Source organism: Lepisosteus platostomus, chromosome 10 (genome assembly GCF_059453375.1).
Source record: "Lepisosteus platostomus isolate fLepPlt1 chromosome 10, fLepPlt1.hap1, whole genome shotgun sequence".
Classification (NCBI taxonomy): Eukaryota; Metazoa; Chordata; class Actinopteri; order Semionotiformes; family Lepisosteidae; genus Lepisosteus; species Lepisosteus platostomus.
This window is the reverse complement of record NC_142620.1, coordinates 50,499,690-50,520,136: the sequence shown is the minus strand read 5'-3', so window position 1 is coordinate 50,520,136 and position 20,447 is coordinate 50,499,690. Positions and strand designations below refer to the sequence as shown.

General features: G+C 48.2%; 2 protein-coding genes across 5 annotated transcripts; one reads left to right on the top strand and one right to left on the bottom strand.

Annotated features, from left to right (window-relative positions):
• Nucleotides 1-3,624: 3,624 nt before the first annotated feature.
• On the bottom strand, nucleotides 3,625-9,436 carry LOC148653892 (cis-aconitate decarboxylase-like). 4 transcript variants are annotated; one of them, XM_088596975.1, is made up of 9 exons: nucleotides 9,299-9,434; nucleotides 8,584-8,746; nucleotides 8,302-8,433; nucleotides 7,900-7,970; nucleotides 7,160-7,214; nucleotides 6,271-6,458; nucleotides 5,889-5,981; nucleotides 5,574-5,779; nucleotides 3,625-4,756 (listed from the first exon to the last, which is right to left on the bottom strand). In XM_088596975.1, the coding sequence occupies exons 4-9, from the start codon at nucleotides 7,915-7,917 to the stop codon at nucleotides 3,829-3,831; spliced, it is 1,488 nt and encodes a 495-aa protein (XP_088453101.1). In that variant the 5' UTR covers nucleotides 7,918-7,970; nucleotides 8,302-8,433; nucleotides 8,584-8,746; nucleotides 9,299-9,434; the 3' UTR covers nucleotides 3,625-3,828. The 4 variants fall into 4 exon arrangements, with proteins under 4 accessions (XP_088453101.1, XP_088453102.1, XP_088453100.1 ...); XM_088596976.1 differs by having other exon boundaries at nucleotides 8,588-8,746; XM_088596974.1 differs by lacking the exon at nucleotides 8,302-8,433 and having other exon boundaries at nucleotides 9,299-9,436.
• Nucleotides 8,121-16,665, top strand: LOC148653891 (uncharacterized). Its single transcript, XM_088596973.1, has 11 exons — nucleotides 8,121-8,349; nucleotides 10,243-10,428; nucleotides 10,774-12,258; nucleotides 12,409-12,501; nucleotides 12,937-13,041; nucleotides 13,292-13,401; nucleotides 13,688-13,882; nucleotides 14,122-14,284; nucleotides 14,556-14,721; nucleotides 14,962-15,056; nucleotides 15,262-16,665. Exons 2-11 carry the CDS (start codon nucleotides 10,272-10,274, stop codon nucleotides 15,345-15,347), a joined length of 2,655 nt encoding a protein of 884 aa, XP_088453099.1. The 5' UTR covers nucleotides 8,121-8,349; nucleotides 10,243-10,271; the 3' UTR covers nucleotides 15,348-16,665.
• The last annotated feature ends 3,782 nt before the right edge of the window (nucleotides 16,666-20,447 follow it).

Genomic DNA, 20,447 nt, shown 5'->3' with positions numbered 1-20,447 from the left:
TTCCATGCTGAAAAAAAGAAGAAAGAGAACACAACGTTTCGGCCGTGGAGCCTTCTTCAGGTGTGAGAGAGACAAGGCAGTAGGCAAAGGTAATGTAATGGGAGAACAAGGCTGGGAGGGAGGGGGGGTTAGAGGTGGGAGCAGGGGACAGAAAGAGATAGCAGGACCACAGCTACTGAGCTGTGGAGAGATCTCTCTTTCGAATACTGGCCTTCCTTACCGAACACAATGTCCTGAGCAAGAGTCAGATTGGCTTCTTGCCAGATCACCGCACATCTGATCACATTTACACCCTACACACACTGATAGAGAAACACGTCCACCAAAAACACAAAGGAAAAATTTTTGCCTGCTTTGTCGATTTCAAAAAAGCATTTGACTCGATTTGGCATGAGAGATTGTTTTCCAAACTACTTCAAAGTGGCATAGGGGGCAAAGTGTACGACATAATTAAATCAATGTATTCAGAGAGCAAATGTGCAGTGAAAATTGGAAACAAAAGGACTAAATTCTTCACCCAAGGCCACGGGGTGAGACAGGGCTGAAGCCTGAGCCCAACACTGTTCAATATCTATATCAACGAATTAGCAGGAATGTTGGAGCAGTCTGCACCTCCTGGTCTCACACTACACGACACAGAAATCAAGTTCCTCCTCTACGCAGATGACCTGGTCCTGCTGTCGCCCACAGAACAGGGGCTGCAACAGAACCTGGCACTGCTGGAGCAGTATTGTCAGACCTGGGCACTGTCAGTCAATCTGGACAAGACCAGAGTTATGGTTTTCCAGAAGAAAGCCAGACCTCAGGGAAACAGGTACAAATTCACACTGAACAACAACACATTGGAGCACACATCCAGCTACACATATCTCGGTCTCACCATCAGCTCTTCCGGGAGTTTTGACCTGGCAGTGAAGGCACGGAGGGAGAAGGCACTCAGGGCTTTCTACGCAATAAGAAGGAGGCTCTTCAACATCAACCCACCAACAAGAATCTGGCTCCAAATATTTGAAAGCGTAATCCAACCCATTGCCCTATACGGCAGTGAAGTGTGGGGTCCCCTCACAGACCAGGATTACACCCAATGGGACAAACACCCCACAGAAACTCTGCACATGGAGATCTGTAGAAACATCCTCCGTGTGCAGAGAAAAACTCCTAACAACGGGTGTAGGGCCGAATTTGGCCAGTACCCACTATTGATAAACATACAGAAAAGAATATTAAAGTATTGGCTACACCTAAAAAACAGCGACCAAAATTCCTGGCACCACAAAGCCCTGCTGAGCCAAGAGCTGAGCCCAAAACAGAGCCCCCTGAGCCAGCTGGTCCTGAGGCTCACCGACCTGAGCCACACCGACACTAACCAGCCTCAGGACAGCACTGCTAGAGCACCACAACCCAGACTCAACCACATCACAGCACAGATCAAACAGCAATGTCTCACACACTGGGACACACACACACAAACACAACATACTGTAAACTGGAATGCTACAGAACCCTAAACAGACAATACACACTAGCTGAATATTTGACCAAAATAAAAAATAACAAACAAAAACAGACCCTGACGAAGTACAGGCTCAGTGACCAGAGCCTGGCCATAGAAACTGGGCGACACAGGCAGACCTGGCTGCCCAGAGAGGACAGGCTGTGCTCCCACTGCCAGCTGGGAGAAATAGAGACAGAGGTGCACTTCCTACTGCACTGTGACAGATACTCTGGGATTAGAGAAACATTCTTCCCGAAATTCAGAAATCTAATCTCAGAGTTCCCACACCTGCCAGAGTCACAACGGGTCCCAATCCTACTGGGAGAGGGAGGAGGGAACTCTGTTGATCTGGCAGCCCAGTATGTGATCTCCTGTCACAGCCAGAGGAACAGTGAGTCTGTCTCCCAATAATGCTCCAGTCGCCTACAGTATATGTCAATATGTCTTTGTTGTAAATGTCTGTAACATGTCTGTAGGTTTTATTTTACTTCTATTTTTTGTTTTGTTCCATGTTAATTTTATTATTTTTATTTGCTTTGCAACACTGATTGTACCCATCGGTCATGCTAATAAAGCACCTTGAATTGAATTGAATTGAATTGAGAGGCCAATCAAGAGGTGTGAAGTCAGGATAGGTGTAGAAAAGTGTGAAATGAAACTTCCAATGAATGGAGAAAATTTAGTAGAAGAGTAGTCTGTCGTTAAGAGAAGGGGGAAGTGAAGGGTGTGATCCTAGCTGCAGGATAAGTTTGGTTTCAGTAGTCTTTCTGATATATGAGTTCGGAAAACCATCTTTGAGAACACAGACAGAGAGATCAGAGTGGTCGTGGCCGTCAGAGGTGAAATGAGAAACAATGGGCTTGGAGAGATCTTTAATCTTCACAGCCCTGACATGTTCTCTGAAGCGGTCTCCAAGTCTCCTTCCTGTTTCTCCAATGTAGATGGCTGGGCATTTACTGCAAGAGATACAGTAAATAAGGTTGCTTGTTTTTGTGTTAGATGTGTATGCAACTAAAACTACAGGTGAACAAGTCATAGGTTTATTCCATGCTGAAAAGAGAAGAAAGCAAACACGTTTTGGCTGTGGAGCCTTCTTCAGGTGACGCAGCTACCCACCTGAACTAAAACTACAGATTGTGTTTATATAGCATCTGATGTGCTGATGTTTAAGGGTTACTAGTCTGATTAAAGCTGGACTCGATCATTGAGGTTGTGATATAAAGAGGTAAGAAAGTTTGAGAAGCAGATTGTGTAAAAAGTGCATTACTCTTTAGGCCTAATAGCATATCAACAGCAAACATCTAAAAATGTAAAGACCAAGTTATCGCTCAACGTGGTAAGCCATTGCATTGGTGCTGAACACCACAAGAGGAGGTGTTTGCACAACTACTTAAATGCAGGGCTCAAAACTATGTGTAGCTTTATGAGTACACAGTAGGGTACAAGTTGCTGCTAGTAACTAATCCAAAATCCTTGTTCGTTCACCTGAGCATGACTGGGCACCTTGCTTCAAACACCCACACAACTTTGTGTAAAGTAGCCTCCTCTGGCTTTCTGTTTTAAAATGCATTTTCTTTCAGTTCCAGGCTGTGTCCTTAGCAGAGGACTTTGACAATATTTTTGAGTATTGTGAACACTTCAACTGAATGGTGCACTTTGTTTTTAACAGCTACAGTCCTCTAACTGCAGGCACTATATGCAAGTATGCAAAGATCTCAACGTGTCAGAGCGAAAACACACAGGCAGCAGAGCTTATTTAATCTCATTTATTTGTCAGAACAAAAATTCTTATTGCCCATTTTTACATCACATAAAGGTCATAATCAAAAGCTAAAAAATACATCATTATTAATTCATTTACATAAAAAGTAGCAATAAATTAACAACAAACCCTGATTTTTCTCCAGCATTTACAGAATTGGTCTTCCGCAGCCAGCAGCTGACAAGTCCAGCGGGCTAGTTTGGCTCAGAACGGCACCGGGCATGGCGAGACCTTGTCATCACCGCAGGACAGGTGGGCCCCGGGACAGGAGCCCCTCGCTCACCTTCGGCATGTATCATTCATTCACACGCAGCTCCCGGCACGCGGACATTCAAACAAAGCCCTCAACAGAAAGTACAGTAATCGGTTTTAAAAAATGACTATTTAACAAAGAGATTCAGCTCCCAGACAAGAATGCAAGAGCAGCTCGCTCTTCCGAGAATCTCCGATGCGTGAGTGCCCCAGATCCGTGCACGCGTCCCGAAGCAAAGCGCGGAAGAGGATGGATAGACAGTAAATCTGGGAAGAGAGCTTAAAACCAACATGCTGGCGGGGGTCCGGGGGCCGTGGCTCAGTGCAGCTGCTCCAGCAGGGGGCGGCAGTCCCCCAGCCTGTCCAGCCCCTCCACCGTCTCGATCAGCGCCTCCACCTTCTCCCCGGGCAGCACGGCGCCGGCGTTGTGCCGGAACTTCCCTTGCAGGGCCTCGGCGCTCAGCGGGTTGCGCCAGTGCCCGTAGAAGGTGTCGCAGCGGCCCCCCAGCTCCTCCCCGCCGGCCAGCGTGACTCGCACCTCCCCGTACATGCGGTCGAAGTTGGCGGGGTTGTCCTCCGGGTGCTCCACTCGCACCCGGGCCAGCAGGGCCTGCAGCTCGGGCCGGCGGCGGGCGGCGGGGAGGAAGGAGCGCACCGTCACCTCCCCGTCCAGCAGGGCCGTGCAGGCGCTGAACTGGAAGGAGTGGCGGGCCTGGTGCTCGGACTCCGGGAAGGGCCGGTTGATGTACTTGGAGCGGGGCACGCGGAGCAGGATGTCCCGGATCGGGCCCGGGGAGAAGGAGCCGCCGCGGGCGCCGGGCAGCTGCTCGTGCACCATGGCCGCTGCGTCCGCCACCCAGTGCATGCCCAGGTGGGCCGGGAACCGCTTGAAGGCCACGTCCTGCTCCTCCAGCAGGAAGCGGGGCTCGGCCTCCTCCGGCGAGGGCAGCGGCCGGGCCGCGTAGTCCTCGTAGAAGGCGCTGAAGCCCGCCACCCCTGGCACGGCGTCCAGCACCAGCGGGCTGGCCTCCAGCCCGCGAGAGGCCAGCAGCGCCGCCTCCAGGCCCAGCCGCGCCGCGTTGCCGATGTGCAGGGGCTTGGTCTCCGTGGCGGCGTTGGCCATGGGGGCGCCCGCCAGCGAGGCGGCGATGGCGAGGGCGTGGGCGCACTGGGTGCGCTCCAGGGCCAGGAGCCTGGCGCAGGCGGCAGCACTGCCCATGGTGCCCACCACGCTGGGGGGGTGGAACCTGCAGAAGGAGAGGAGAGAGGGGCATCAGAGAGGCCAGTATTCACCATGAGAAGGCTGCCAGTTGTTCTGCAGGAGGAAAATCACAGCTGTAGTGTTAAAAACAAAATTAGTCCATACTGGCTCTTTACGCTGGCATTGGGAAGGAATTCTGAGATACATTATAATGCGTCTTGATTTCTCCTTAATGAGAAATCACTTGCATGATGTGAAGCATCCGATGAATAATATCCTCATTGTATGCAAATTTTGCTCATTGCATTTTTAATTTTAGCAAGTTTCTTGAAGGAATAATAGGACTTCAAGCTCTGGTTCTTTCCTCATGGAAAGACACGTTTGAACATTGTTATGTGGGCGAGGTTAACACCACAGTCTGCATCAAATCGCCATGAAAGAAAAGAAACAACTCACTGGCTGGTGAGTGAGTAGATGTCTTTTTCATGCATTTATGAAGGAAGATGTGAAAATAGCCCTTTATTTATTTTTTGACAGTAACAAACCAAAACACAGAATGGTCTTTAATGGGCCAGTTCACCCAATAAACCATCCTTCATTATCCAAGAAATAATTGTGCGTTATTTTTACCTGCGCTGGCTAAACATATTAGAAAGTGTTTCTGCTGATAGAGCCTTCACTTTCTGCTCTACAACACGATGAGATAACTATCCCCGTTTCCTTCTCTACACGGATTAAATCCTGTTTCCATTCCCATGTTGGCACTAGACACCCATTAACCCAGCAGCTGCTGGGGCTAGGCCAGAGGGAAGACTTTGAGCCGAGACAGATCGGGCTCGAGAGAAGGTGGGCTGGAGTCTCACCTCTTGGGGATGTTGTGCGCCTCACTGGAGAACCTCATCAGCCTGCCCTGGACCTCGATGCCCACGTTGAACGCCAACAGGAAATCCAGCCCGCTGGGCTTGCTGTTGCTAGGCAACATGTCACTGACAGCCAGGAGGGCAGGAAGGACCGCCCCCGAGGGATGAGTGGCAGGGTGCCAGGTGTCATCGAAGTCCATGGAGTGGACCTGGAGTAGCAGGCGAGAGAAAGGCTGAGTAACGAGAAGAGGAGCATTCCTCTGTCCATCCGTCTCCCAGCTCATCACAGAAAGCGGGCACGCCACAGCGCCACCTTACCGCCACGCCATTGACGAAGGCCGCCAGCGTTGGGGAGAGCCTGGTCTGGCTGCGGCCGTAGACGGAGCTGATGTCATCGGGGGCGTACATGTGCTGGAAAGACAGGAAGCAGTCGGTCACTAACTCCACCAGCAAACTTTCACGCCTTAGGGCCACATCCCCACTGGACACTGACCAGAGCCCCATTTTGCCAGTGGGATTTTAAATAAGGACTGAAGCAATGGCCTGTACTGTATGAAAGGTAATCAAAGCTTCAATCACGTTTACCGAAAGGCATGACCACGCTTGATTATGAGATCGGCGCCAAGGCGATCAGGACAGCTGAAGTGAGGAGCGTGCCCTGATCAGCGGTCGTTCTGTGCCCCTCGTGCGGCCCGCTCACCTGGCAGTGCTGCAGCGCCAGCTCAAACACCTGGGTGGTGCTGCCCAGCAGCCCCACGCCCAGACTATCCAGCACCATCCTCTTGCTGCGCCTCAGCACCGTCTGCGTCAGCTGCTCCGGCTGCACGGCCTGGATGAAGCCCCCGAAGCTGGCCGTCACCGTCTCCTCTGGGGCAGGCCTCTCCGCCACTGCAGGACACACAGAACACACGGCGCTGACACCCGGCTCGCCCTACAGCAGGGCTGGCCTGGTGCCACAGCTCTCACTGCGGCCGCTTGCAGAGAGTGGAGGCTGAGAACCTGAAGAGAGAAGAGACTGGCTTTTCCAGACCAGGTATCTAAAGAAGACCTACAGCCCTGCATTAAGGCTTTTATGAGCAGCTGACCAGTCCTGAGGTGACATACTCTTTACCGGCCAGATGCAGTTAAGGACCTATATTCCAGGCAATACTATATATTTGATTTTTTTCCCCCCCTAAAGAGGCTTTCATTGCCTTCATTTATGCAAAACCCTGACCGTGCTCAAGGGTGCACCAGCACTCTCTTATGTGAGATTTGAACCTGCAACCTTCCCGTTACAAGTCCAGAAACCTGACCACTGCTCCACACTGCCTCAGCTGAAACTGGTCTTGAACCCGCAGGACCCATCACTAAGTATTAGATGGCGAGAGCACATCCGCACGGAACTTGCAACATGCAGAAACCCGCTGGGGCAGTGAAGCCTGTGCAGCGACAGAACATACAGCTCCTACCTAATTAATCCCTTAAAACTGGTAAAAGGGTAAAAACAGGAAAAGGGCAAAGCCTGGGAACATAGAATTGACTTGATCAGTTTTCACTGCTGGTCTAGTAAAAGAGACAGATTTTGGAGAAATTTACAGTCTCTTTACCTTCCAGGGCAGGTTTGTGAAGCTGTCGGATGGCACAAACACGTCTTGACGTTCTCTGCAAAAAAAACCCCAACAAGATTTAACTTTTGATATGCCAGAGGAAAGTGACGGTTTGATCAAACCAACCACTAGGGGTCCTGCAGGTGTCTGGTAAAGCGAAAACTACCTGTGCATACTGTAAAGTAGGACAAAATATTTTTACAAGACCCTCCAGTGGTAAAATGAAGGCAAGAACTTTCAGAAGATACACACTGAAAAAGAAAAAAATACAGTTCATACCACTTTTTTTCTAGTTCAGTTTTAAAAGTTGTTTGACCTGCTCTGGTGCTGAAAGAAAGCGTCTTGTTCAGTTTGCCGACAAGAAACTCAGGCACAGAAGAAACTCAGACAGAAGAGCCAGCATGATGAACACAGCCGTTAATGCTGCAGTGACAAGTCTTTAAGCCATTTTAGACTTTCTAGTAAAACCTTGGTAAAGTAAAAAAAAAATAACACACCCTTACAGAGACATGCTAAAAGCAAAAACTGACAAAAATAATTTAACTGCAGTTTCGGGAGACATTCTGGCAAGACATACTCTGTACATTTTCACAAAACACTGAAGAAAAGGATTTAAAAAAAAATCACAAAACACTTAAACAGACTCTTTCACAAAAGCAGAACATCACAGTAAACCTCCATTTCACGAGCGGTGATTAAAGTCTCAAGGAGCGGCAGTCCCTCCTGGGTGTTGTGCTTACCTGCAGTGTGGAGAGCATGGTGTCCGCTGTGCTGGCAGGATCTTCAGGAGTCTCTGTGAGCCTTGGTGTTGCTGTGAGGAGCAGCTGTTAATCAGGTGAGGCTCTGCTGACTGCTTATATACACACTGACCCTCGGCAGACAACAATACACCCCATTCTAAGGGGGTGGGTTGGGCTGGGGCTTCCAAAATACACCCCTTGGCCCCCCCCCCACCCAAACAGGTATTTCCTGCACGTATTCAGGGGGGATTTCTCCGAATCTGAAAAGGAAGTATTATATAAGAAGGTGGGGGGCCTGTGATATCATTTCTGTTATCAATGCAGGGTGGAGGAAACAAGAAAAGCAGGGACTGTACAGACTCCTCCTGCTCCCCCTCCTCCATTTAGAAAGAATATACTTACACCACCCTCAGCCTGCTCGCAATTTTGGGAACGGAGCCTTCTGGACAGGTAAATACCATTCTTCTCCTATATCTCCATAGCCTCTGTAGTGTTTTAACTTCCAGTGTGGGCTATTTTATCAGAGGTCTCAGTCTAGAAGAACACAGCACGTTACATGTTCTGAGAAAAGCCACTCTGAGTAACAGGTCATGCTTGGTAAAGTACTACATACTTTTTATGACCAGAACTTCCCATCTCTTTGTGTTAGGAGGTATGGAGAGATTTGAAAGCTAGAATTCTAACCTACAAAACAGGTCGAGCACAGCATTCCCACGCGACTGCCAGGGACCCGGGTGTCCACAGGTCAAGCAGGTGCTCTGGATCGATGCCACCAGCCGCTTAACTCCGTAGTTCCCAGCGTGCGCCGCATCCCCGGGAGCAAATAAAGGCTCGGACCTGCTACCTGCTGGAAAAGGGACATTGCAGGCGGCGTTGGGGACAGATTTGTTCCTTAAAGATATTTCGGGCCCAGTCTCGCCTTTCGGAGAGAAGTCAGGCTTTCGCCTCGAAGGTGCGAGAAACAGGGAGCGCGAAGACCTGACTGATAAAACCACTCTGATTGCGCTCTGAACCGCGGGAACATTACAGATACAGCAGTATGTAGTTTCAGACAGGAGTACTGACGCTCACTGTCATAAGTATTTCCCCCAACCCGTCATCTGCAATAACTAAATGCGATGTGTTGTGCTACTGTATACTACTGTATCCGCTGAGGTTAATGAATGCGTATTTACAGAGACAGTGTCTTAAATTACTTTCTTCCCAAGATCGCCGAGTTTTCGATCATTTTGGAAGCCGTGCAATTGTTGTAGATAACTTCTGTATAGTCCACCAAGCAGTACGTCTTAGGTTTAATGGTAAATAATTAGTGGTCATTAGGAACCGAGTGACCGCTGGATACATTTTAAGCTTTGTAATATTAATACTACACTCTACACTCTTAATCGCCATGAGTTACCAGCTACGGTGTCTTATTCCAGTATCCGGCTGTTTCTGAGCTCAAGTTTAAATAGTAATAGCGTGGGTCTGTGGCCGGGCATCTTCAGCTGTTGACTCAGTCCAAGGGCAATCCATAGAGCCCGGTCCTTTGCAGCTTTGCAGAGACCGATGGTAATCTTACACGCGTTGTATTTTACACATCTGATCAAATCCAGGCCGTGCGCCACGTTCACTCGAGAAGTCTGGCGGACATCGTCACACAAGCCGCTCCATATCATCACATACCAAAAAAAAAACCTTTTCAGTGTGATCAGAGTAATGAATACTAGCGCAACGATATAGTGAACTGTAACACCGACAAAGTTTTACCAGTCGAAATAAAGTATTGAATATGCAATGTGTATTATTAAATAATAAATAAATGACGCTTCGATTTAAAGCTGCCCAGAATAATTCAGAGGGAGGTGTAACCGCTGACGGGACAGGTGTGATCTGAGCGGCGGTAGGAAAAGAGAATTTTCTCCAGGGGGCCCGCAGAGGGCGCTGTCTTCCAGAAGTCGCAGTTCTGTGTAGCTAACTTAGTGGAGCGCGCATAGTGGCAATTTACCGCTTTTCTCTAGGTCAATACATGTATCGGTAAATTAACAATAACAACAACAAAAAAAACCTTAGAGCTAAACCTTTTCCCCGTCCTCATTAAAATGTGTCCCTTAAACTATGGCCAGTTCACAACTTTAGATGGCAACGTGATTAAATAAAAATCAAAGGGCGATTTTGTTCTGTTGTTTAGAGTCGGTGCCGTAGGTTTTGGCTTTGTCCGCAGAAATGTGAATTAGAAAAATACAGATCTATTCTGTTGAGACAGTGCAATTAATCCACAAAGTAGAGCTTGGTATCACGAAACTAGTGCAGCCAGGAAAGCTTGCGACGTGACCGTGAATCCCGCTCTCTGGTTTCTCCCAGGGACAGATACTGCACACACAACAGGCCACATGGCGACTACAGACGGCTTCGCTGCTGTGTTCTACGGGGAGCCCGGTGTCTTGGGACTCCTGGCGAATGGAATCAGCGCTTTCCTCGTCCTTCTGCAGAACTTCCACGGAGCGCACACTGGCGTCCCGGCTGTGGGCGTGGAGAACATCCTGGCTGGTAAACACCGCGTCCCGAGCCGCCGCTTGCGTGAATACTGCTGGTTCTGTGTCTTTAATGGCTTTTTTTAATTTCTGTATCTCAAAAAGATTTCAAAATTATGCCTGGCCATCAGAATTGTATTTCAAGTGTCTCGTGTTTTTTTTTTAAGCACCTTTAGTTTACTCCTGTATTTTATGGGTCATCTCAACAAAAAATTAAAAACATTCAACATTTCTGTGCTACACAGCTCCGCTGCATGCCCCCTTGATGTTGTTACTCTAAAACGGGAGGAATTATTGCAATAGAGCAATCTCTGACCCCTGACTCTTGACCCCTGACCTCTGACTCATGTCATTTCCACAGGTGTTCACCTGATCGTGATAGGAGGCGTAACTCAGCTGCTGGCTGGCCTGCTGTCCTTTCGCAAGTATGACCACTTGAGTGGAACATCCTTCATTGCCTACGCTGCTCTCTGGACCAGCTATGGTGCTACCAGGATCGTTCTGGGTGCCAACCCCCCGCTGAGTGACCTAAAAGCTAACAGCTCGAATGGCAGCCTTGGCCTTAATTCCAGCACTTCAGTCGCCTTGCTGAGTAATTCCAGCTTGGCTGCTCCTGCCATCCAGGAATCCGCCATCTCCGGGCTGGTCCCCTACATCTTCATCTCCTTCATCCTGGCCTTCTGCTCCGCCACGGTCAACTACATCATGCCCTTCGTGTTTGGCGCCATCACCTTGACGCTGGTGTTCGAGGCCGTGGGGCTGGTGGGGCGCTGGGCGCTGGTGGTGTCGGGCGTTCTGGAGCTGGTCATCCTGGTGTGTGGGCTCTATGGGGCCACCGCCCTGCTGCTGAAGGGCATATTGCAGCGCAATGTCCTCAAGGGCTTCGGCAACCCGCTCTTCAACGTCCTCCTGCTCGGCACGGCCAACAAGAGCAGCTCCCAGAGCCTGGGCCAGGAGAAGAAGAAGAACACCAAGTACGCCGAGCCCATGGCCCTGGGCTACATCTCCGATACTGTCTCCCCCTTCATATTCGCCTTCTACTGCTTTGGCTACATGCCCAACTTCTTTGTGGGAGCCATCTGGGTCTCCATCACCTCCTTCGCCCAGCTCTTCTCCAGCTACTACGCCTATCTGCGTGAGGACAGCTACCACACCACCAAGTTTGGGCTGCACTGCTCCTACTGGCTGATGAAGGCGTGGGAGGAGTTTGTGCTGTCCGTGATGGTGGGCAAGGAGGAGGTTGGAGGAGCCAGAGACGGCATGGTCGGGGACTGGTTCTTCCTGGCCGCGGCCATCGTCCTCTGCCTGCTGTCTCTGAACACGGACACCTTGGAGCTGCTTCACAACGCCCTTTTTCTCCTCCTCACCGTCTCCACCATCTCCCAGATCCCACTGCAGCGGTACTACATCTTTTTTGGGGTGGCCTGCTGCCTGTTCCTGGCCCTCTCCCTCTATGCCACCTTCGCCAGGCAAGTCAACAGCATAGCGGAGAAAGCCCTGATCCCAGTGGGGCCACAGCCTCTCTCCACTGACAATCTCCAGAGCGTGCTGAGCATCCTCAAGAGGTCCTGGGTTAAACCTCAGGATCTTCCACCCAGCTCCGCCTCCCAGCTGCCCGATGCCCTCTTCTTCCTCTGCAACGGGGTGGCGGCCATGTCCGCCATCCACAACAGCGGCCCGGGCGACTCTTTCCTGCACCTCGCCGTCCCCTGGGTGCTGATCACAGGAGCCATCATGCAGCTTTATGTGAGCAGGCTGGCGGTCCAAGGAGGCCACAGGTTCGGACCCATCATCCCCATCTCCTATGCCGCCATCTGGGCAACCTGGACCTGGTACCGGTTTGCAGGTAATTTGGCCAGCTAAGCTCAGGTGTTTAATACACCAACAGAATAGAACATACTGACTAGTCCCAGTTCTAGACAATTGCCACTTTCACACAATCTGATACGCCAGTTCCCAGGATCTCACTCCTTGCTCTCTTGTGTGTTTTTGTTAGGTTTTCTGCTTGACATCACTCCAGGTTCAGCTGGGGGATTTACAGCAGGAGCCATTGCGTTCCTTGTGTTGAATGGTTTCCTCATGCTTACTGGTAAGTCAAGTCAAGTTCTTAAGGATTTGGATTTTGGCCAAATCTTAACAATACTTTTAGTATTGGTTTCACTTTCCTTTACTGCTTGGGACTAGATTTCACCCAGTGTTGAATTTTTCATGCAATATTTTTGGCTGCAGTATTGGTATTGTTCCCAAGTTTATTTTTTAGAAAGGCAAATGTCTCTGACAATCTATACAGTCTTGGTCCTGAAGGGCTGGTGTGTCTACAGGATTGCTAGATCACTTAAAAGTAGCAGATCAAGTGACCTAATCATGCCAATAATGAACTATTGGGGTAGTTAAGAGCTAAGATGTTCCTGAAAGACCAGGGATGATCAGAGCCATGTCTCTAAAATGGTGACTTAGGAGGTTGATTGCCAGTGATGTAGTAGGTTATACAGGTTCAAGTGCTCTCTTCATTCTCCTTCCACAGCCGGCTACAGGAACCTGGTGCTCCTGGCACTGACTACTGTGATGGAAGTCATCTTGGTCTGTTTCCTCCTCTCCACCTTGGACAGGCTGCCCTACAAACTGGAAAGTAAGACATTCCCCAGCTTTGTGAAATAAGCGCATCAACAGTCCTCTTTCCTTTCTCATTTGCCATAGTTCATTGCTGTCAGCAGTTAAATGCAATGTGCTGCAGGTCCGCAGGCGCTTTGAGGAAGAGGAGATGCTCTTTTGAGACCCAACTGATGGGCATCACCCGAGCAGTTCCTTCATTCTAGACTTGCCTCAGAAAGCTGAGAGTGATATGCCACTCTCCTAACCTCCCTGGGTGTCTCTTGCAGTTGCCATGCTGGCGATATTCTCCATCATCTGCCTCTATGGCATGCTGGCCTCCCTGGCCAACACCATCTTCCTCAAGGATCTGCTCCCCCTCGGGCCCCCTGTGCTGAAGGTGAGGCCCCCATCCGCCACTGCTTATACACTGCATACACACACTAGCTACCCACAGGTTCTTCTTTTCAGTCCAGAACGCGGTCTTCTCACCTCATGGGATAAATCAGAATTATGTTGGATTCAAATTTTAATCTTGATATTGACTTTACTCTATGCGTATGTCCCTTAAAATGAAAACCTGGATTCAGGGCAATGTGGAAAAATCAGGAAGCCTTTCCAAACAGTCATGCCACGTGGCCCAAGCCGAGAACTGCCCACTGACTAATTCAGCTCGTTACACCCAGGCTCAGAAGAAGGAATTGACCGAGAGGCCTCCTCCTCCTTGCCCCATTGCCAACTCTCGACTGACCAGCGGGTTGATAACCATCTCCAAGCTGTTGGACAGCAGTGGCGTATGTGGCATCCCTACTGACACAGTGTATGCCCTGGCCGCCTCCTGCAGACACCCCAAAGCCATAGAGAAGATCTACAACATCAAGGTAAGAACAGGCCCCTTTCTGTGTGTAGAAGCAGCCTTCATTCCCTTTGCTTTCACTTTGTCAAGAGAAACCTCTCGACAAGCTCAGTAGCAAACGTTCCTGCAAGCGAAGCCTCACACTATGCGACTGTACTGCAGTGCATTTTCTAACACGGTGACCTACAGAATCTTGAACAGCTCAAATGAGCTTTCATTTTCACAACTGGTGATCCCTGAGCATCTGGCACTGCCTCCCAACAGGACCGCCCTGCAGAGAAGCCCATCTGCATCTGCATCTCGAACCTGGAGCAGCTGGCCGCCGTCAGGCCTCCCTTCAGCACCCTGCTGTGGGAGTTCATGAGGAATGTTTACCCAGGGGGCATCAGCTGCATCGTCAAGAAGGGCGAGTGGCTGTCCAGGCTGGGTGAGTGGGGTCTACTGCGATGTGGAGGGATGTTGTGGGAATTGTGGTTAGCATTTTCCACTCGTGGTCTACTCTCAGCTCTGAGGTCCTTCACTCCAGTTCTGTGTCTTATTCTCAATGTAAAGCACTGCAGATTCAAAAATGAATCACTTGACACTGGACAAGCACAGCATTTAGGGATCCTCCTAGCCTGCCCCAGGAAAAAGTCTGGCTTGGCTGGCTATCCCAGTCCTTCCCTGTTACTGACAGTCCTCTGTTGGCTCGCTTCCAGGCGTCGGTCCTGCCTATGACCGCGTGGGCACCAAGGACAGCATCATGATCCGGGTGCCTGACCACACGGTGACTGCACACCTGTGTAACATGACTGGCCCCCTCGCCATCACTTCTGCCAACCCCAGTGGAGAGCCGGACAGCACGCACCACGACATGGTCATCACGTGAGTCTCCGTTTGTCCGTAGAGCTCTTCTTTATGGGAATGGGCCAGATTTGAAACCTCCCTGATCTTTGGGAAGGAACTGCTGCTTCTTTCTTCCGACAGCAGCTCATATAGAAAGATCTGCCTAAATCCTGCATATAATATATCCTTTGAAATTGATACCATATTCCCAATTGATGCCATATTGAGGTGTGTTGCTTTGCCTTGAGTCTAAATCCACTTTTTATTCTTCTCCTCTAGGCGTCTTGGACACAAGCTGAACGGAGTTCTGTGTGATGGAGAATCGAATGAAGTCGTGGCATCCACTGTGGTCAACTGCTTGAAAATCGATGAAGGTACAGTACGTTCTGTTCTTTGCAAAACAGCTCTTACTTTCCAGGGCTGCCACCTCTGATCGGACATCACAGAAAAGGCCTCTTTGAGCTCCGTGTGGTCAGTCGGAGTTTGTGAGCCAGCCCCAGCTATACTGAGGGCCCTTGTTTGTAGGCAGTGAACGTGTCCTGTCATAGAGAAAAACCTAACTGTCCTTTTGTGTTTCAGGCATCATCACCATCATCAGAGAAGGCTGTGTTCCGGCTGTCAAAGTCAGGCAGATATTTGAGAAAGTGAAGACCAGTGTGGCATAAACACCAGGCCTCATCCCTTCGAACCTGAAATACTCTCTCAGGAACAGCAGGCTTTGAAACCGCGTGGAAGAGCTTTAAACAATGCAGATATTTATTTGTATATTATTATTTCTTATGCACTATACTAATAAGGGGTGGTGAAGCATACTGGGTTAGCTTTTGGACTCATGACTTCTTGGTTGTGGGTTCGAGTCCCCACTGCAGACACTGGTGTTGTAGCCTCGAATGAGGGACTTTACTCCAGTCCACCCAGCTGTGAAAGTGGGGACCAGCCCTGCTGGGGTATCATCACTATGATGGACCAGCGTCCCATCCAGAAGAGGGTATCACAATCTCTCTTGCCCAATGAATCCCACTAAAATCAGGAGGAGTTATGGCCTGATGAGTCACTGTAGCTCTAGTATGGACGTCACCTTTTACACTAATATTACAAGAGGAAAACTATTAAGCTCATTCCTAGCTGACCCATCAGCTTTGCACACTTTAACTGGCAGCTATAGAGTGAAGTGAATCACTACAATAATGAACTTAGTGTAGTTACTTTGTGGAAAATGTGGAATAAAGGGTGAAATGTATGATTGTGTGAGTAGTGACCTACAATTACTTGGGTACTTCTGTGTCAGAACAATAGTTTATTTTTTAAATTAAGAACATATTTATAGCCGTAGGTGGGAATGACTTTTGGGTTTATTTTCACCATTTTTTAAAAGGATTTAAAGATTCTGCAATGTACATAATGAAGGCCTCTTTTACTGTATCTGTTGGTGAACTACAGTACAGTTCTGTTGACTGCAATAAAGTGATTTATCAGACAACACCTTTATCTTTTGATTTTTGGCAAACAATAGCATTTGTATTATAAGATAAGTAGATCTTTTCAGCCCTCCGTGTTGCCAAGAGATCTCAGATAAAGAGACTCCAATGGTATCTCCAGGTGTTCGGAGTGCTGTTACAGTAGCTCTGAAGGCACTATTCCAGCCCAGTGTTGCTCAACTACACTGAACTACACTTGCGTCCTCAAACACATTGGTTCTGCCAATTCGCATGTTTGCTTGTACAGTATCTCTGCACTGGTGGTGTGGTGCAAATATTATGTCTCTTAGTTTTTAAAATGCAAACTGTTACTGCTGTTTGTGGTGAATAGTGAAATTCATTGTTTGTACAGTATGTTGAAAGCTGAATCAGTTTGTGGGCTAGTGTACAATGCCATTCTGGGTGTAGATGTCCATTTCTTTTCCATTGGAGTCTCAAGTTTATAATCCTAATGCATATTGTATTTGAGTACTGAAAACCCAAATAAAATCACCTGAATCAGTAAGCATGCTTTGATCTTTTGCCTTTTTTGCAAATCCAAGAAGTGAATGTCTCACGAAAAGACAGCAGAAGCCTTTGAAAGAATGAAAAACACGGTCGCAGGCACTGCAGCCTGCAATATACAGACAACCTCTCCATTGCAGGGGAAGCTTAGCAAACTAGGTGTAGTCTATCTGTACTGACACAGGTCAGCGAGGCCCTTGTGAGGGTAAACGATATTGCGCTTGATATTCGGAGGCACAGGAACTGTGCGTGTTATTGTCAGACTCTGGATTTGTAACTCATTTTCAATCACATCTCTGCATCAAGCCTGAGCCACTGGGCTAAAAGCCCCTAGGCTGAAAGGCTGGTCCCCTTACACGAGCTACACAAAGGTGCTTAAAAAGCCCAGAGGAACGATCTCACTGTAACAAGCTCAACATGGCCATGCAAGCAGGATAGGAAAACTACAAGGTGTGTCAGGCATGCCTTCTGTGGGAGAGAAAGGGAGAAAGTTCAGCTTGTGATAACTAAAAGTAACTTGGTTTCGGTTTTGGTTTCGGTATGCAGTTCTGCAAGATCTCGGATTAAGGGTTATGCAACTTTCAGCTGTCTCGCTCTGCAAAAAGAATGTGGTGCAAAGAGATGTATCAATGCTTGGAACCTGTCAGGAGCATGAGATCTGGTGTCAACACATGGCTCTCCTTCCTAACAGTTCACACAGCAGCAGGGGAGTGAAGGGACTCCAGGTCCTGTAAAGGGCTTCAGCCTCCTAGGTCCTTAATCACCTGCTAAGACTCACTCTGCCTGACAGGTGTAGGGATAGAGGGGTATTGGCTGCAATACACACAGCAAGAGACACAGCTACCTGACAGGCTGCTGAAACTTATAGGTTGTTCCTAATGGCTGTTGGAGATATTAAGAGCAATGGGAGAATATTGCGTCTTGATCATGATCTTGTGCCTTCTGAATTTTACAAAGGTGAAGCTTCTTGTAAGCCAGATGAGATGAAACTAATCAAAACAATTGGGAGCAAAGCCAGACCAGTCCAGATTTTACACTCTGTTTCTCTGTCCAGAGTGAAATGACGTTTGAGGAATCATTGTATGGTGCCTTGCCTCCTTTTTGTATTTTTATTGTGTTTGTTGAGAATTTCTGCAAGCATCATAGTGGAAGCAGTGCTCTTGCAGATAGAAACAGTAAACAAGTCGGTGTTCAGTATAACTTTACAGATTTGACAGAAGTGAGCAAGAAACAGGGCACTCGGAGAACCATACCTTCTCCTGGCCTCCTACAGTGGCTCAGGTTTCTAAAAATGTCTGAATAACAACAGAAACAAAAAGTTTGAATTTCCCTTTTGAACAAACAGGCTCTTCATAGCTCTGGGTCAACCCTTCAGCTTTCCTCCAGTCTGGGTACTGGATGCTCTGCTATGTCCTGACCGCTCTGTGAGACATCAACACACAGTCTGAGAATTCAGGAACTGGTGAGGCTGGCCAATCCCAGAACACACCTTAGCTCAGACACATAAACACTGAGAAGCGAAATCGCAAGGAATTAAAACCCTACGCAGGGACCTTAGCCGGGGAAGAATTCTCCTTAGCTTTTCCAGGTACAGACCATGTCTCTGCTGATCCTAAAACTATGAGAGAAACTGCTCAGCAGTTTGCAAAGAAACTAAACTGTTTTTAGTAAAGGGACACAGGACAAAGGTTAATTTTCCATTAAAAAGTAGAAAAAAGAAACAACATTTTGCCTTCTTCAGATGTAATTTCATCGTCCTACTCTTCAATGTGGAATTAATCTTACAGTAGCTCGTTCCTTTGCAGACAATGTACACTGACACAGCTCCCCAAATATTTAAGGAGCAGGTCTGCTCACAAACAGAAGGTGAACTAAAATGATTTTTGTGGTGTGGTAAAAATACGATTTGGCTTACTTCCTTAACAGGAGGGGAAGCCAGACATTTTCAAGACCCTTTCCACTACTGGCTGGGTCTGTACTGTCTGTACTGACTAAGTGCCAACCAGATTACCTCAGACTACATGTCTGTCAGAAAGAGTCAGAGATCTTTTGTTTTGTCAAAGCTGTGCACCAGCAGTAGGAATGTGATTTTGGATGAACTATGTTCATCAAAGAAGCCTTTTAGTTTCTGGGAAATAGTTTGACAAGAAATCACTTGCTTCTCTTCCTTGTAGCCAAAGGGACTTTAATCATTTGTTTTCAGATCCTTTATATTCTTCCCCTGGATGGTTTTCCAATGGATTTTCCACACTTTAACAGTGCCTCCGCTGTTTCTTACCACAAAGCACCATGGGAAAGCCACCGTGCAGCACATTACTGTGAATTACTGTGGTCCAGAGACATACAGCACGGTGAAGGCATGCTCACACCATAGGACACCACAGCAAAACTACAGCCAACCCTGGTACAAAACCAACACAGACAACTGTGTGTTAAACTAGCCCAGGCACACTTTAACAACAGCAAACACAGCATGCATATAGAACGACAAAAATCAGCACCGGGAAGTAATCAGCGCACGACATGAAGCATGACGCTGTGATTTTACTTCTCTAATCCGTGATTTTTATCTTTCCAAAGCACGAGGGAGTGCCCACGAAGGAAAGGAGCCATTTCGGAAAAATCCCACCAAGATCAGGCGGGACAGGATCTGTGGAGAGCTCCCACAGCCTGGAGGGAGGATACCCCAGCACCTGGTGTTTATCTGTCCCCTGGCCTTTTCTTCTGGAAAACTCCAGCGCCCCCCAGCCCCACCCCCCCTCTCCTCACTCTTGTGTAATGGTGAGCAGCGTTAGTGCGGACGTGTTGAAACCAGGGTCCAGGTTGAAGAAGGAAGTTGTGCAAAACCTGGCTACAGGAGAGGCATGACTGGATTCCCTCTGTCATGGTTCCTCTTCTGAGGAAACGCTGAGAGTTTGGTCATCTCAACCGCTGATGTGTGATGCAAGAGAGCAAGCGTGTCCTTAGACTCTCAGGCTGTGCACTTCACCACAGGAAGATCTCCCCTAGTTTTTAGGCCTCTGCTCTGCCTCATACAAACGGTTCTCTACCTACCGGTGGTGACCGTGCAAGAACAGTCTCGCTCTAGGAATCAAGCCCCCATCTTTGCGCTGGGAAGCATAGAGCTGGAAGGGAGCTTTTGATGGGACCATGTATGGAGCAAGACAAATTAACTGACCAGTTACCAATTACTAACCAGTGACTAACCAGTATGGTCACTTGCAGAATATCACCTCTTCATGAACTGGGTCTCTATATGCAAAATGACAGTCAAGTTATTTTGTTTAATCAATGAATTTGTTTTAAAAATGAATAAGAGTTCTAATTGCTGCCACCAAGGGAAAAAATAATTGCTCCCCTATCTCGTAATTATGAATGAAGTATCTAGAAGCTACTGTGAACTTGGCTGGCACTTTCAATTTCATGACTGGGTCAATGTCCAGTGCTGCAGAAGTTGTACCGTTTTATTTTCGACTGGGGGTTTAGTCATAATGAAATCTTGCAATTTTTAGCAAATATGAACAGAATCGTTATTAGCATGAGGACCGGTTTTGTGGGATTTAGAGATCAAAGCAATGATGGTTATGTTATTGCTTTGCGATACATGCAATCGGTTCCACTGCTTAAACCTGTAAGTCCGCACGTAGTGATAAAGGTATCATATGACAATTGTTCTATTGAACAGACAAAGTATGCGAGAATTAGTATCTCGTAAATACAAGATAATTTTGTCATAATTATGAGTAAAGGACAATGCGCTTCCCTACTAAATGACCTTGTAAC